General features: G+C 42.2%; 1 protein-coding gene across 2 annotated transcripts in view; it reads right to left on the bottom strand.

Moving 5' to 3' along the window:
- Positions 1–8,467: 8,467 nt before the first annotated feature.
- LOC104048328 (ankyrin repeat domain-containing protein 26) overlaps positions 8,468–18,026 on the bottom strand; it is a 59,124-nt gene continuing 49,565 nt past the window's right edge. For both annotated transcript variants that reach the window (XM_064446737.1, XM_064446747.1), the window contains exons 34-37: positions 17,204–17,439; positions 16,194–16,440; positions 11,538–11,583; positions 8,468–10,066 (exon numbers count right to left, since the gene is read on the bottom strand). In XM_064446737.1, coding sequence (XP_064302807.1) covers positions 9,918–10,066; positions 11,538–11,583; positions 16,194–16,440; positions 17,204–17,439 — 678 coding nt within the window. In that variant the 3' untranslated portion in view covers positions 8,468–9,917. The remainder of the gene's footprint in view (positions 10,067–11,537; positions 11,584–16,193; positions 16,441–17,203; positions 17,440–18,026) is intronic.

Here is an 18,026-nt window from a genome sequence, read left to right as displayed (position 1 = left end):
AGCCATCTTCTGTGGTCCATGGGCAACTTCCTGAACTGCAGTCCACGTGAAGTGCATCCCTGTCCACATATTTGCAAGCAAAGTTCTTCAAATATTACATGGCCTATAGGTAGGTTACTGCGTTAAAAGAATGTGGATTCTGTTATGAGGACTGATTCTGACAGTGGAGAATATCTGTACGACTCAACCTTCACTATCAACTGCAGCCTGTCATCGTTAGTCCCTGGAGTTAGTGTTTATCCTCCAACTCATTTTATAAGTAAAGCAACAGAAAGACATATCAAACACACTGTTAGAGCTGAAGATAAAACATGGGTGGTTTGTTTGACGGATTTATCTCATGGCTGTTGCCACACTAATTTCACAGCAAATGTACCAGATCTGTATGCTTGAGTAGGTGCTTTGTATCTGTGGTAACATTATTCCACCTCTTCGGCTCTGCTGCGTGAAGCTGTATTCCACTGAGAATTTTATTCTGCAGATTCCTACAGAAATGATCCTAAATACCAGCGTTGTCTTCTTAGCGCATTGGTAAGAGAGGTTTTAATTTATTCCACAGTTAACATGAAAAATAGCAAGCCATGAACTGTTGTTCCTTTAGGAATTAAATGCCAGTGACCATAAAGGCATTTCTCAAGAAGGTAGAAGTCCCAGCTGGAGAGACTCAGAAGCTATGAGTGTGATTCATGGCAGTGAAGCATCAAGATGGTTTGTGCTTGCTAGTTATATTTGGTCTGTGGTACTTCAGAAAGTGTCTCTCTTGCATCTTCAAGCTGCAGGTTTAAGGAGTCATGATGACAACTGACGAAAGCACAAGGCAAGGAGACAGACAATACTGTCTCAATTTTTGGCACCTGTGTATGCAACCTCACTCATTTTTACTAATTGTAGTCTTATTTCTGCTTTGCAGTTGGGGAAACTGCAGTTTAGTGGTCAGAACCATGAAAATAAGTCAGTGGATTGTTTTTTTTCTTTTAAGTGGAAGAAAGTTCCTCAGCCACATTAAAGATCCGGAAAAGCTGTGTCATATCAATCAGTCTCAGCTTCCCTGTTGCTTACATGAAGAATGCCTTATTATTTATCAGGTATTCACAGGCAAAAAATCACAAAACCCAGATGTGCCAGAAGGTGGTATCTGTGCAGACCAAGCCTTGAGGTGAGGCGGGGAAAACTGGTGCCAGGCTTAGGTTAAAACCATATGACAAATCATAGTAAAGAGCCAGGCATTTGTTCTGGCAATCCTGTTCCTGATGGCTTCTTCCAGCATGCCATATTCTGTCTCAGTCCTTTTGCTTTTTGGTTTTTCTTTTTTTTTTTTTTTACAGTAACAGCAGAAATGCTGCCATTTCTTCCAGTAGCAGCATTTTCCCTGAAGAAAATAAAAGCTCCGCTGACGAAGGGAGAAATCAAAGCTGAAAAAATAGCATTCAGACTTTTGCCAAGAACAGCTTGCTAGCACTAAAAGCCTGACCTTATCTAGGCGGTAATATCTTCCTTCCTGGAGCTTTGCAGCACGTTCCGGGAACTCTGGAACTTGCGTTGAACAACGTGCCGCTGCCGTTCAGCCTTACATCAGTCACAGTGCCACTGAATGCCAAGAGATTTCACTCCACGCTGGACTTCTTGCCTGCTACTTGCACTTTTAGATAAAAGGTTGCTACTAGAGGGAGCACAAGGGCATGTGCGTGTGCTGGTTTTGTCCACTAAAACATCTTTAATGGTTGTCCTGCCATCTTCTTGCTTTATACTCTCAGTTTATCTTATCTTTGATTCAGCGTCGATTTTTCCAGCAGTGATGATTACAGTCCTCTGCACAGAAACTGGAGTGGAAATTATACAGGTGGAGAAATGAAAGAAGCTGGATTTGAAGCAGTGAAATCCATATAAAATATAAGTAAGCGGGATAGAAACCTGTTCAATGTGGACAAAGTTAGGTTTTACAGCAGTGCTCATTATAGCAAGGTTCTCTTTAACACAGGTGCAGTTATTGTGCATGTCATTCGTGTTATGAGAAATTGTGAGAAAACATTCTCAGAAATATTTTAAGGCACTACAATTTCATATGGAAGCTTGCTATCCTAAAATGTTATTTTTTTAATTATGGTCTTGCTTTGGATTTTTTGTGCTTAAATCTTTGGTCATTCTCACTTGTATAATTTCAGACTTCGACTCTGCTTACAACACAGATGGACACCGGTATGCAGACGAATGCTGTGTTGTTTCTGCAAACTGTCTTACCAAAGTTGCTGGTGGTATAGGGCAAGGGTCTGCAGTATTTTGGACTGATGGGACATGCAGGGGACGTAGTATCCTCAGACACAGGGGCCAGATTGCTAAAATTGTATTCAAGGAGACATGCATGCAAAAGACCAGGAAACAACACAGAGCAATAAAAACCCTAGCTCTTTACAACCATTTCAAACTCAGTTTATAGCATTTCCAATGAATAAAACCAGTTCTTGCCAACTTGCCGCCCAAGTACAGCTGCATCTGTAACGTTTCGTCGATGTGGACCGGATTTACGGGAGTTCTGTTTTGCAGCAACTTGCAGCGCTGAACAGAAGCCAAGGCAGGAAGTGATTATGGCGAAGGAGCTGATGCTGACTGAAAAATGTATGATGCTGCAGAGGAAATATCACACAATAGAACCTCAGTTAGTTTGGAAATAGATTCCAAAATCAGGGCACATTAAGATGTAAACAGTCAATAGGACTGGGGCACGCCTTTCTCCTAACAATCAGATCATTAGCAGTAGGAGCGTGCAGAATGATTTCCATGATTAAACTGCAAGCGCAAAATGCGTAGAAGTGTGTGCTCATCGGGGCCAAACGGAAAGGCCTTCTTGCTTTTTGCCGTGTTTCTTCTATTGCTTGTCCTGACTCATCCTGGATGTAAGAGTCAGGCATAAGTGGAGATCAAATCTAGGTGGTGCAAATGCTGGAGGTCTTTGAAAAGGCTGGCTTAAGATCCTTTTGTGTAACTGTAATGGGGTAGGATTGCTCTCTGGAATTGCGCTTCTGATTTTCAAGACTGCTTCCCTGAAAAGTCATCAGCTCACATTCAATTAAAATTGCCAGGATCTGAGTGGAAAAAGTCTCTGATGAGAAATGGAAAAGAATTCAACTATATGGTAGAGTTAGTTATTGTCATAATTTAAGTCATGATGGTTATGTGGGTGAAGGGGACAGCTTCCTGTTTTATCTAGGGGTTAGTTTATCATCTTGCATAATTTATAACATCCATCAAGTAATTTTGAGTTTTATGCTCCAACCTCTGATTCCACCATTTTTCAGAAGTCCAGCCAGTGCAGAAAGCAATAAGACAGACAAACTTCAAGCTGGGAGTTATACCATTTTATTTGTGGCAAGACATGTATGATGCTCTACAGCCACATTGTGTATGTCAGTAGTTTGGGGTTTGGTTCTAATTATGCTTTTTCTGAGTATCAATAGCAAAGGGCAGACGCCAGCAGAACTGCCCTTAGCGGAAAGGGAGGTGCCAGGCTACCCTGCTCCTCGCGGCAGGCTCCAGCACACGCAGATGTACTGTGTGTCGAGAACTTCAGCCCTTCTTGGCTGGCCCCTCATCATCTTGGGCCTTTAAGCAGCTAAGCATTATTTATGAAATCACTGAAGTTTCCATGCACTCTGCCAAGGGCGACCTCAGCCTTAATGAAGCAAGAGACTTCTAAAATGACAAAGGTTCTACTACAGCACCAAGAAAAGCTTAATCAGTGAAGATAATCTGGACATAAAGAAGTATAGATAAATTGTGACAGCCAGCGATCCATCATTTTTCCTGCACTTCTGGTACATATTTTTCTCTGTTTGCTCCTGTCTTCATGCCCAGATCACCTATGCATATTGTCTTCCATGCCCAAAATGAAAGCTGATTTTTCTCTACAGTGACTTGAGCCCCTTGTGACAGATGGCAAAATGCAGGTGCAGGGTTTTGTTTCAGGAAAAGTTGAAAAGTAATATAGCCGATTGTTTATAGAGAGGAGATTAAATTCAGCCCATGTTCAAAGTGACTACTTCCTTGCCCTAAAACTGATGGGTAAAAAAAAAAAAAATCCCAAATATGTCTTCTTCTTGATTGACGAAGGCTCGGTTCCATTGTGGATGCCAAGAAACAAACCAGGTTTTAAAGCCCAGCTTCTCTGAAATATTGGTGCATTTCCAAGATACAGCCCTGCAACTCTGGAAAATTAGAGGACAGTATAAAACAATAAGCAGTAAATACAAAGCCACATTGATGATCAAGTCTGTCTGAAGAATTGTGTGGAAAAGGGAGCTGGAATGGGCCTGTGTAATGCAGGATTCCTTGCTAAATAACTTCTGCTGGGGCTACCTAGCTGCTGTGAAAGGACTGCTGGCTTTGTACTGGGTTATTTTTCCATTGATGCTCCAGGAATACATAAGCTCGATCCTGTTTCACAAAGAGCCATTGAAGAGGAGCATTTGAGTTGGATACTCACTGTCTATTCTTGCAACAGGGCACATAGTTGTATGCACAGGATCAACACAGTAATACAACTGGAGACAAAAAGTGACTTTTCTCAGCGGTTCATCAGCAAGGAGGTGACTGGCAGTAGTGTCCGTGTAGTGTTTATAAATGTGAAGGGAGCATGTTTGTTTGCGAAGATGCCTAGAGCTCCATTCTATGTAGAGGCACTGCTACAGACCTCTGGGGATGGCTCTATGAGGTGGGAGCAGAATTTGTACTTTGTTTCTACAGTTAAAACAGAAATGGCAAGAGAAGATTAAAAAGTGAAAATTGTCCTTGTCGTTTGCGATACACAGCTGTGCTCATAAGGCCTGACTAGTATGTGGTCCAAATTATCCTGAATAAAAGATGGACTGTGTTGCTCGCCTGTGGAACAGTTACTGTCCTTGTTGTGGTTATAGCAGTGATTACTATCAATAATTAATGATTAATAATTCACGGTAGTTAATAGGTAGTAGAATGGTCAGCTATTACAGTAACTAAAGCTAAAGTAGGGAAAGGTGGTGCTATCGATGAAAAGCATTTTGCATATTTGAGGTTGACAGTGTCAAGAAATCTAGTTATCAATTCGATTTGCAAGTGCAAACAGTGAACACCATCTGCCACTGGCAATATGTAACTAAAGGGCGAGAGGAGGCATAAATCAAACTGATGGTACAGTAAAGGCTGAATAATTGGTTGTCAACCCCTTGTCCTAGGGGCCTTTTCTGGGCATCACGTGACACCTCCCACCACCTGCAGACTGTGCTGGTGTGCTTCTGGCTGTCATGTAGAAGCGGTTTGTTGTAATGACGATTTTCACAGTCTTCTCAAACTAGCTGTACTAGGAAAAGGCATGCAAAGATATAATTATAAGCAGATTAAGAAGCAGTCTTTCACACTGCTATTTAAGGCTTCTGCATTGTTCATCTGTTTGTTTCAGAAGTTAAAAGAAATCAGTGAGCAATTGGCAACATCATTAGATTAACAGACACTGGGATGAGGAAAGACTGGGACAGCCTCAAAGAGTCTAAATTGACACCAGCCAAAGGTCGTCTTGCCAATTATTTGGGGTTTGATGGGAAAATAATGGGTACAAGTGACACAGCGGTGAGAAACCTGACCCCTGCGTAGGCTGGAGGGCATTGAGACACTAGGGAATTAAGTGTTGGGTTATGTGATAAAACCTCCTCTGCTTGAGGATGGTGAGGAAGAAGGGACACTGGAATAAAACCCTGCTCCAGCTGGCCCAGGCCCATCACAGGAGCCACCAGCCCATCAAAGGCCCATCTACATCGGCCCTGGGGAGGACAGAAGCCCAAGGGTGGGCAGGAACCCAAACTAGGTACTCAGAGGAAGGCACTTGCTGTCTGGGCTGCTCCCAGGAGAGCCTCAGCCCCACAGTCTCAAGATGAGACACCAGCTCAGCTATGGGGCAGACTGGGTATCTGTGCTTGGCGGCTGGAGGGATACACATTGTACGTACCTGTATGTAGATATCTATGTGTACGGACATATCTGTATTTGTATCTATAGCTATTCCTATTGTTGTACCATCCTCATGAGGCTATTGGATTTGGCAGCTTGCTCACAGGAAGTACCGAGTAGCTGGATTGCCCGTTTTAGGGTGAACTGTAAACAAATAAATGACCTTCCAGACAAAAGAAGAGCCCTTAACAGGGCTGAATATCTGCTTGAACCTCTTGTAGGTCAGTGTACCTAGATCAGAGCGTTCAAGGCAGTAAGAAATGAGGTTTGTAACAGGAGTCCTGGGCAACCGGATGAATCAGTGCCACTGAGGAGAAAAGCCGACTGACTCACTGGCGGTTCGGCATGTATCCAACCTGTGCCTCATGAACACTGAAGACCTGTGAGCTGACGTCCCAGCCTGGCCCATCCCCGTGGCCCTGCCCAGCCACCCTGGGGCTGTGTCTGACCCTGGTCACCCCCGCAAGGCCTCATCCTGATGCTGACACTGACCTGGGGACAGCGTTCCCCAGGTTCCTGACTTGTTACCAGGAACTTGCCTCATGAGCTGCACTTGTGCTTCGACCTCGCATGGAGTAATTAATTACTGGGGGTGAAATTATTGAGGCTAAAGTTATATCCACATTTCATAAAAGTTAACTTTCAGGGTGAAATATGTTTGGCACACTGAAAATAGGTTCAGTGATTGTTCCCTAAGCAACACAACCTGCAATCTTAGATGCTGGCAACACAGGGGGAGCTCGGTGTACTAGCTCTAAGATAGTTGGAGGAAGGTGTGGAGCGAAGGCTGCACAGCCAAGCTCAGCCATAAATCACTGCAGGTCCGGGAACTAGATGGAAGCATGGAACCATGCCCTGGCCAGCTCCGTGCAAGTGCAAAATCATGCCCCGTGGATGAACCATGCTCATTATAACCTTATTGTAATACCGAAACACACACCTCCATCACAAAGTTGCCCACCTCCAGGGTATGACCACCCCTCACTGAGTGTGTGCTCTGAATTTCCCCTAGCCTGTGCAAGGGATTTCTACACCAATCAGTAATAAAGGTATGTATGACTAGTCACTCAAGCTCCACCTAAATAGAAAGTAATATAACATGACCTCAAGAAAGAGGGATGTTAGGGAAGATATAATCCCAGACTACAGGCATCAGTCAATGGGCTGGACATCTCTTTCCCCCCCCATAGGGATACCTATGGGGTAAGACTTAAACACTTGGTTATATTCAGTAATTCCCCAGGAAGTTTAGAGAATGAGCTTGTTACTTTGTATTTCAGCACTTTATTCTTGCACATGCTTTACAGACAGTGCATTTATAACAGCAATCGGATAAAAACCAGTATTTCTGTTGCTTCAATAAATGGCACTGTTTGTGATTCTAGCTTGAAGAGCCATTGAGTATGACTAGACTAATGGTGATGGTCCTGTTAGTGAATTGCTATGCTGGCAATACCCTAAGGCAGCCCAGGGTCCCATCTCCTTTCTTTGCTGCAAGGAGACACTGCTGGCTCATGGGTAACTTGGTGTCCACCAGGAAGGACCTCTCAGTCCTTTCCTGCAAAGCTGCTTTCCAGGGGGGTGGCCCCAGCAGGTGTTGGTGCCTGGGGTTGATCCTCCTCAGGTGTGGGACATTGCACTGTCCCTTGCTGAAGTGTGTGATGGTCCCGTCAGCCATTTCCCCAGTCTGTTGAGGTCCCTCTGGATGGCAGCACAACCCTCTGCCTATCAGCCGCTCCTCCCAGTTTTGTGTCATCAGCAAGCTTGCTGAGGGTACCCTCTGCCAGATCATTAATGAAGAATTTGAACAGGACTACTCACCCCCCACCCTATTGTAACTGCTCTCAGCTCCTGTTGCGCCACATGCCAACACTGAATTGCTGTTCTGCTGCTGCTCCACCAGCCAAGAACTTTTCCCTCTCACTGACAAGGCAGCAGCACAGAGCACGTTAGGAACGAAGCTGAAAAGAGGTCATGTCCCAGTCGATCACAATGAGAACACAAAGTGAAGGCCAAGATGTTCTGCACCTGCTTTCTCTGTGGAGAGATGCTAGAAAGTACCAAAAGCTGAACTTCCCTTTGACCGCTCTGGTGCGGGCTGGAGAAATTTCTTAACGTCTTTTCCCTTTGTGGGCTACCAATCGGTCAGCTCCCCATGGGATCAAAACCTGTGGGATTTGCCAGTGTTTCATGGCTACGAGAAGCTCACCCACTGCCTTCTGCCTGGACCACAAGAAGTATTGCTGTAACATACAGGAAGAGCTGGGAACCGATGATACTCCAACCGTAGTCCACATCAGACCTTAACACAGTTGTGCTTCAAGCCTCGCCAGAGGAGAAGGACACAGATGCCATTTGCCTGGCCTCCAGGACAGGCTGAAGATGCAGCTGTGAACAGAGCTGAAGTGAGCAGAGGAGAGCTCTGTTGAGTTCTGTGGGCCAGAAAGGGGGTGGAAAGTAAAGTCCAGAAGGGGAAAAATAAAATAAAGCCATGTACTAGGTTACAAAGTTTATTAAGTATCAAGTTGGAACAGAATATCGGGAATTAAATAGTGGATTAACTTCACAAAAATTTATTAATATAAAAAGGAATAGTGTCACAGCAGCATTGCTATCCTCGCTGCCTGTTAACTGAAGTCCTTGAATTACCAGGTAAAACCCCCAAAATTTTCCAGTTTTAATTCATCGCAGTATGACCAATCTTACTTTTCCAGAATTGGGACTTTGTTCTATAATCTTCTCACTGCTAGTGGCTTTTGCAGACACAAAATGCCAACTGCAGATCTACAGTAACATCAGGCAACTCCCTGAAATAACTAAAACTGCTTGTTTTATTGACATACAGGTCTTACAACACTGGCCAACATCTGGGCTACAGTCACCACATCGTCAGCTGCTAGCAGCAACGAAAAGACAGGCTATCCTTTCACACAAGTTTTAGAAAGTACTGAGGAGAATGAAGGTTGATATATTAACATACATTTTTCCCCCATATGAAGTGTTTCAGATGCACCGCAGGTGTTGACGTAGGAACTGCAAACGTCTAAAGCTGCAGCAACTTTTAATACAAAAATCAACACGAATACTGTGAGAGGTGATGGGCACAAACTGAAACACTGAAAGTTCCATCTGAACATCAGGAAACACTTCTTCACTGTGAGGGCGACTGAGCACTAGCACAGGTTGCCCATGGAGGCTACGGAGTCTCTATCCTTGGAGATACTCAAAAGCCAACACGGTCCTGGGCAACCTGCCCTAGCTGGTCGTCCTTGAGCAGGGGGGTTGGACCAGATGACCGCCAGAGGTCCCTGCCAACCTCAACCCATTCTGTGGTTCTGTGATACAAAACAAACATACCAAAAAGATCACATACAACAACTGTCTTGGCACTACTATACACTCACAGTATTTTTAAGCCTAAGGCACATCAAGTGACAGCAATGTAAAGTGCCCTATTCTCCAGCACGAACACTGGTAAAACTTCCACTGTATCAGCAGAAATACTCACTGCATCAGCACTGAAGCAGCGGGCTCAAAGCACATCGAATAACGTCCTAAGCATTAAACACTGGAAACATTAAAAACACAGAGTGAAAGGATTAAACAGATCAAAGGGAATGCTTTTGTTAAAACACAGGACGTAAGTAGAGCAAAATAATGCATCTACCTCAGTAAGAAACATTTTGACAGTTCTGAAAAGCTCAAGAATCAAGATTAGTCGGTCTGCTAGTCAGAAAAATAGACGTGGTTCTTATTTTGAGTGCAAAATAAAACAATTATGCATCAAAAAACCGATAGGTAAGTGCAATGTGCTTGACATCCATTTAAAAGAATTTATATTCCGAGTGCAATAAACACATTTTCGCATCTGAACCGTGGAATGGGAAACCATAGATGCACTATGTAAACAAAATGATTTCCAAAGCCTTTCCCTAGCATTTTGTTCAAATCAGGTAATTTTTTGTTAAGACATCACGGTACTCCTGTATTGCCCTGCAAAGGGGATCCTGGTCAACATGGAAATTTTTTGAAGAGCCGTCAGTAGATACCATGGGAGAAGCCCCAGCAGATCCAGTTTCAAGTTCAGCAGTGGCTAGGGAGAAAAGAAACAAGAGTCCTGGTGTTACTTTTCCAGTAGGCAGGCCCAAATAAGGCACTCTGAAAACATTATGGGTAACTGGAGAGACTACAATCCAGAAAGAGCTTTATAAACTTCTAAGAGAACACAACAATGAAAGGGCTAGGCATAAAGGAAAAAAACCCCACATTTTTTTCCACATTTGCTTATCAGTCAACCGTATTTTTAAAGCTAGTGAAAGAAATTCCAGAGGCTACACACTGAACACCTTCAAGGAATCTACAAATGACTTCTGCTTAACAGCACTGCTAAATTTAGCCCCCTGCAGACCTCTTCAACCTCAAGTGCCGGTTTTCCTTAAATGTTTTGAATGTGATTTATGGGAACGCTACTCCTAAAAAACAGCTTCTGCATTCACCACCACAAACTTTAAGAGAATCTGCCCATGAAAACGCAAACACCTTTGCCCTTCAATTAGGCCAGGACAAGTCTCCCAGCCTGGCATCTTCTCTGAGGGGTATCTGCTCTAGCAAAACCCTCTTTCCTCCATGAAAGCACATACTCGAAGAAAGCAAACCCACCTTTGCCATCTTTCTCCAGCCACCTTTTTCAGACCAGGTGCCCAAACCTATGACTCCTAGCAGATGCGCAGTTACATTCAAAATGCCCATGGATGCAATGCAATGGCTTTGTGTCTGTTCAGACACGAGGGAAGAGCTATGAAGCAACAGCTGAATACTCTCTATATGATTAAATGCATATAGGAACAGAAGGAAATGCTCTCAGGGGCTACCTGCTTTGAAATAGTGCCAGTCACTGCAAAGCAGTGACTCTGGAAGAACAATTACCATGGAATAGGGGGAAATACTTTTTGGACACCTGGCCTCATAGAGCACGTTTTGCACTATGTATTACAAGCAGTCAACTCATCTTAAGTTTGCCTAAACACTACTGAATGATCTTTTCCTAAAGAAAGGATATGTTTTGTCATTGACTATATTCTTATTTATTAAAAAAAGACTGCAACATACAAGCTACAGATACAAGCAATGAATAGGAGACATAGCAAAAATCAAGAACTAAGAGCAGAAAACGTGTATGGTATGGTTTGAAGTTGAATGCAGTTGTTGTACATGGAAGGAGGAGTGATGGCTGAAGTCTGTAAAAGTCTTATCTCAGGGCTTCTTTTACTCTCGGTGCTTGGGGACTAACTGTAGTGAAAGGTGACTTCACTTAATCCCTGTGTATCTGTGGGGGGGGAAATGGGTTTGTTTTCTTTGCACTTGTTTTTTTCAGGCAACTGCATAACATTCTATACAATATTTTGTTAGGAGGAAGATTTCACTTTTAAGTCTAAACTGGAAGGCTAGCAGAAAAAACACCTGTGCTTAATACAGGAACTTGACAACTTTCAAGCCGTTATTTTCAAGAGTTAGGAACAGTCATCATCTTCCTTAAAAATACTCATAACATAATGACACATTACCCTGTTCAAGTTCTTTAGTGATTCTTTCATCCAGTTCACGCCGTACCTAGATTATACAGAAAACACAGTTAATACTTTAAGTTACACTTGTGTAATATTTAACTTCTAAAACATTCTTAAAACTCCCATATAACTAAGAATATAACCCAAATAGAGGTATCTTGGTTTGGGGATTAATTTTTAATGAAGAGAAACTCTTGGTCAGCCAGGCTGTAGCATTCTCATTGCTGAGCACCATCAACTGTAGCACAACACAATCTGTAACTCACCAGCTGGAGTATAAATGGCTATTTAAAAAAATATGCAGGAAGAAAGCACAGTAGAGTTATTACAATGAAGGTACAGCTGAAGTCTATCATCAAATACATGAGCAGTGTCAGCTAAATGCTGAGATACGCACAAACGCCATCTATTGGGACAAATTCAGTTGAGGCTGGCTTCTGCAGCTTCATAAGAGAGGGGATGCAACAGCAGCTGCTGCAAGATTGACATATTTCATTGCACAGAAAAAAGCATACACAAATATTCTTTTCTCCGCCTTAAGATTGAAAGAGCTCCTACAGATCATGCCGAGATTTTTTAAATTATTGCCAGTACCATGCAATGCGTGCACATTTGCAGAAGTGCAAAATGACACACGTATATAAAAATACAAAATCACACATGATTCTTGTGAACTTTGTACTAAGAAAAGATAACAACAGCTACAGCTTCTGCACAGCAAGTGCTGTGGGTTTTATTATGTAACCAAATCGGTTTGGATCACTTACCCCTTTCTCTCCTAGAGGGTGATTATTGCTACCAATTAAGTTATTCTCACTTACGATTCTGACTTCAGAGTCTTTGTAAGAAGAAATCAGATCTGTTGAAGCGACAGAGTCCAAGCACTATATGCTGTTGTTTACCTTTGATGATACTTGTGACTTCTACATTTTTTTTAATCAAGTCTGTGACATACAGAAGTGGTTTTCAAAATAGATGCCATACACCTTCCAGGCCTATCACGACTGCAAAGGTGCTGAAGGGCTTGGACCACATCAGCTATGTGGACAGGCTGAGAAAGCTGTGACTGTTTCTTTACTGGAATAGAGAAAGCTCAGGGGGACCTTATCTGTGTGGATAAACACCTGGTAGGGGCAGTAAAGAAGACTGAGCCAGGCTCTTCTCGGTGGTGCCAAGTAAAAGAACAAGAAGAATGGGCACAAACTGAAATAGAGGAAATTTCATTTTAACTTAAGAGTTGTTGTTGTTTGGTTTTTTTTTTTTATTCTAAGTGTGGTCAAACACTGGAACAAGTTGCCCAGAAAAGGTTGTGGAGTGTCCATCCTGGGAGACGTACAAAAACCTGCTATGGCCGACCCTGCTTTGAGCAGGAGTGGGGTTGGACTAGATGATCTTCAGAGATCCCTTCCACCCTCACCCATCCTGGGATTCTCTGGTTTTAGTACCGAATTCCTGACGGAATAAGTATTTATTTTATGAAATGAGCAGAATCACCTAGCAACATACCAACAAAGAGAACTGAAACACCATACAAGGTACTCAACAGGCCATAGAGAGCAAAAGCCTCAGTAAGAGAAGCACTATGCAAACCCTCACAAGAGGGGCAGTAACAGGCAGTAACTCCAAGGGCTAAAGATGTGGTGCTGTAAAGCAGCAAAGTGGAGGGAAGGGCCCTTTCTTCAGGACTACAGGGACAGCAAATAGATAGAAAATGTGAATGCATCAGTAAGTTTTAATCAAAACCTAACAGCGTAAATAGACAAAACATTTCCATTATAAAATATCACCCATCATTAAACAATACATGAAAAGGTTTGTAGCCAGTATCTGGCTGCAGAGAGGAGAGAGAAGAACAGATTTTTGATTAGGGAGCTGAAGAAGAAAGAAAAATGGCCTCAAGTTCAAAGGTGTTCCATGAGAAATAAGAATATGGCCTACATGTAATTGAAGCAAGTATAAAAGCTGACAATACAAAGACCACTACAATGTAAGAGTGGGGATGGAAAATGAAATCAGAAAAGAAACAAAAATTCAGAGATGGAATGTCTGCTTCCTACTCTTTTTCTCATGTTATGTAGGAAAACCAGTTTCATAAATCTGCTAATTCACACTGGCTGCAGCTAGCAGAGTTCACTATTTTCTGTCAAGACACCCATATTCATTTTCACCAGCCTTTCACACAGCTGTTAAGTTTAACAAATGTCAAGCTTAAATCCTAACAAGCGGACTTCAGTCCCAAAAAACTCCTACAGCAGGCATTCCTTGCCTTAGCCTATGGACTAAGGCAGCAGTTCCCAAATTGTGGTACACAGACCACTAGCCACACCTCATATTTGTGTTTCATCTGCTTGACTCAATTTAGTTCTGGATGGTGACATGCCAGTTCATGAACAGTTTGGGAGTCAGTAGACCAGGTCATAAAAAGACCCCATCAAAGATCTCCTTACTGCTGTAAAGGACAGGCGATACACACGTACATCCTTCTTGTGACACAAGTCCTACTATGAAATAAATTTCAGCCAACCTCCTTCTAGAATGTAATTAACTCCTAGTAGCTACAGTCACTATTTGTAATTACATGCACAGAGTTTTTCAAGTACTTGTAGTTTATTCCTCATTACTGGAGCTCTAATAAAAATAAAACCTACTAAAAAAACCCAAAGACATTTGCATGTGATTGGCATTTTACTGGTGAATTACTTGTGTCAATATGAACTTTTTTATATTTTTCAAGACACTTTTGCATTACCATTTCAAGGTTATTGATTTCTGTAGCATATATATTTGAGAAGGGGAAATGTGATGTAATGTAATGCATTTCTTTGGTTTTTTAAGGATAAAATGCTCATTTTTGCTGAGCTTGCCACATGACCATCTTTAAAATGTAAGGCTATATGCATAATCGCTGACATACACCTCATGTTAAGTAGTGGTTTAGAAAAACTCTGAAATCTTTCAAGCCCTTAAATTCCAAATTTCTTAGTTATGTCTAAAATAAGTAAATGTATCCACTGGCCAGAGGAGCACTTCTTACTCTTGTTTGCAATCAGCACCATTTACCAATGTTTTTTCCAACAGTTGCATGGACAAAGAATTAATACCAGCTTTTTGTGTAAAAGCAGTGTGAACTATTTTCACCTCCTTGTTCCTGAAGCTATTTAAAAGCTTTTGCACAAACCAAATTTACATAGACATCCTCCTCTTAAGAACAGCATGTCCTCTACTTTAAATAGCCTTCCTCACCTTGAGGAAGCAACTGACACCAAATCTGCACAGAGGGCGTTGACTAACATGAAGTTCAAGACGACTACCTGAGGCACACTGCAATGTAAGCTCCTTAATTCCCTGTCATTATGAGCTTTAGTGGCAGGAGCACTTGTAATCTCCAGCCAAGAAGGCACTGCTAAGATTGAATTTAAAGGCAAGACAAATTCTCTAGAAGGGAATCAGGTTACTGGAAAAAATCTGAGGCTTAATTGAAACAAACAGTGAAGTGAAGAAAGGGCTTAGAGTCAGAGAAACCTTTCTGTCTTTAAATAAACTAGTGAACAGGTAGAGTACTAAGCAGCACAACCATCAAAGTACCCCAAAATGACTAAAACTGTCATTTCTGAATTCTCTCTTCATGCTTCAACTTGTCTACTGAATGACACAGGACTCCCACAGAAATGACAGCACAGACTGCGCATCTGGTAATTCTGCATTTGGAAACTGATCAAGATTCACCAGGCATTATTGTATGCAGAAAGATACAGGCACTTTTCCTTTTTATTACTTCTTGACTTAAAGCCTTATTTTCCAATTCAGTCCCCCTTTTTTTAGATGCACATGTCAGGAATCCTCAGTTCCTCAGAGATATGGTATGGCGTTAAACACTGTTAATGCTGCATCCAGCTGAGAACCTTAAGCCAGCAATTCTAAGTAAAATACCCACTTAGATGCACATCCTCTAGCAACTACTGCACCTCTGACAACCCTGTTACTTTTTTCTGAAGGACTCTGGAAAGAGAAGATCAGGTCTTAAGACTTTCCTGAATATGCTGACCATTGAGTGACTTGAGTCTATAGACAGTGCCATTACTATTAGTCTTGGTTGTTCCCTAACTGGTGATTACAGGAAGAAGTATCACGAAAGGATGTGCAGCTGGATTTAGTAACAGTGAGAATAAATTCACACCAGTAATTCTGAGTCCCAGAGACCAGCTTTCTGCTTTGATTGAGGGAAAACTGGCATGCTGAGATTTCCAGCTTTTTCTTAAGAGAACCTGGCAGAAATGGTAAGAAATGGGTAAGCGATCTCTGAGGATTTAGCAATAGTTTTACTCACCTTCATTCAAGGAAGAAAACTTTAGAATTTAATACAGTACTAAAACCTAAAAGCATTCCCCAGCATGGCAATCCATCACAAAATGCGAGACACATGCTCTGAAGAGAAACTTTATGGTTGCTCTTGAAGTCAGGACACTTTATGACCAAAAATCTTCACCCCTACCACCTACAGTTGTGTACTGTTTTGATGATTGGCAGTTGTTTTGGCATATTAGACCATATGGTTTGGAACTATAAATGGATTCTAACTTTAGGCTAAAAAGCCTAACCTTGCTTATGGATACTCTTTGGCAGTAATTGAGAATGGTATTTCAGAATGCTTACCTTAGCCACATAGGCTTCAACCTTGTTTCTTGATGATAATGCATTCCCAGCTGGGCTTAGGAAGCTTCCTCCTAGACTCAGACTTCTGTTCAGTGCCAAATTGTTGCCAAGATGCCCCAGTTCAGTTGAATACAGAACTGGACTTGCAGCCAGACCTCCACTGACAATGCTGCTTGCAATTAAAGATTTGCTTCTATGGCGCTCCTGAAGGAGCTTAGCGTTGGCTTCTGCTAGTCTCTCATTAGCTCTGAAACATTCAGAAGCATACAAAAGAATCACCTTTGGTAGAGACACTTTCGCGAAGTTACCCTCCAGGTCCTTGACTATTATTTGACTTCTGAAAGTGGAAGGAATTAAGAGTGTCCAAAACAAGACCATAATTTGATCGGAGTTTTTTTTTTTTTAAAAAAAAAAACAAACTTATTTCTAAGAAGTCACACTACCTGCAAGGAGCAGCAAGCATTACCAACACTTAGGACTTATCAGCATTAAGGCTTCAAAGCAACCTGTGAATGCCATGTGCTTACACAGTTCCTTGATTCTGTGATTCTGAAAGGTACGCCACCTGCATACGAACTCTGGGCTACCCTCCCTTTCTCAGGGAAAGCTCAAACTTCAAACACGCTGCTAAAAACAGAAGCCAGAAAAGATTTATTATTTTGCTTCACAGAATCAAATTCTGTTCTCTGAAGGGCCTATCTTTTTTCAGGCTGTAAAGGACATGAAATTTATCTTTTCTGCCATACACAGAGGAAGAGAAGGAGATTATTAGAGACTGGCAAAAAGGCTGCCTGTTAAAACACAAATTAAAAAATACGCTATTAAGTCTATGATCAGTGGTGTTACTGCTGGAGTTCTAAAGAGAAATGAAGACAGTTCTAATGAAGGGGAAGGGTCTTAAGGTACTTTCCTCACAAATATGCCATTTTATGCTTATATACATAATCCTGACCAGATGTAGAAGAGGAAAAAGTAGTATCTTGTCACCACTCCAAAAAGCATGGACTTACCTTTCCAGTTTATTTGCTAGGCATCTTCTAATTTTTACTTCCTCCAGATACAGTTCTTTGTACCTTTCCACTTCTGCCTGTGTGGATTCTTTTTGAAAAATACTGTCTTGATGGGTATTTTTTATCCTGTCCAATTCACATTCGAGATCTCTAATTCTGTGTTTTAGCTGGTTTCTCAGTGAAGCATGATGACTGGCTCTGATTTGTTCTAATCTGTCCTGGGAGGCTGCCTGTGTCTGAAGCAGATAATACACTTTCAACCACCACAAAGAAAAAGAGAACTCTCCCCCACCGTCAATTGCACGTACCCAATTTCAAGGACCCAGCTTTATTGAGTGAGGTAACTGTACCTCCTCCCTACCATCAGCAATCAAGGCGTAACCCTGGAACTACCAGTCAGATAGTTCTTTTCATTCAGAAAGAACCCCCCTCTTAGCACTATTATTCAAAGCTCCTAATGAAAGAACACTATCTCTGTAGGACAGGGCATAAAGAAAAAGATTCCTCAAAGAAATTATGAGGTTCCCTCACCTCCTGCACCTTCCTTCCCTGCCCCCCACCCCCTTTGGTGACTTAGTTTGAGCACTTTCCCCTGTACAATGACAAAGCAGGACCTGCATGTCTGGCCATGACAACTGTAAGCTGCAATACCCATTCAAGGATGAACAGCAGGAACAAGACCAGCAGACAGTGATACCCACCCCCAAAAACTGCAAAATGGAAATCTGCCTTGGGCAAACCCTTGGTTCAGGGACCTGCAGGCACATTACGCACACATGAAAGTACTCTTGCCCAACCACATTCCCTTCTCCCACTGCCCTTC

Source organism: Phalacrocorax carbo, chromosome 1 (assembly GCF_963921805.1).
Source record: "Phalacrocorax carbo chromosome 1, bPhaCar2.1, whole genome shotgun sequence".
Lineage (NCBI taxonomy): Eukaryota > Metazoa > Chordata > Aves > Suliformes > Phalacrocoracidae > Phalacrocorax > Phalacrocorax carbo.
This window is presented reverse-complemented; position numbering and strand designations above follow the sequence as displayed.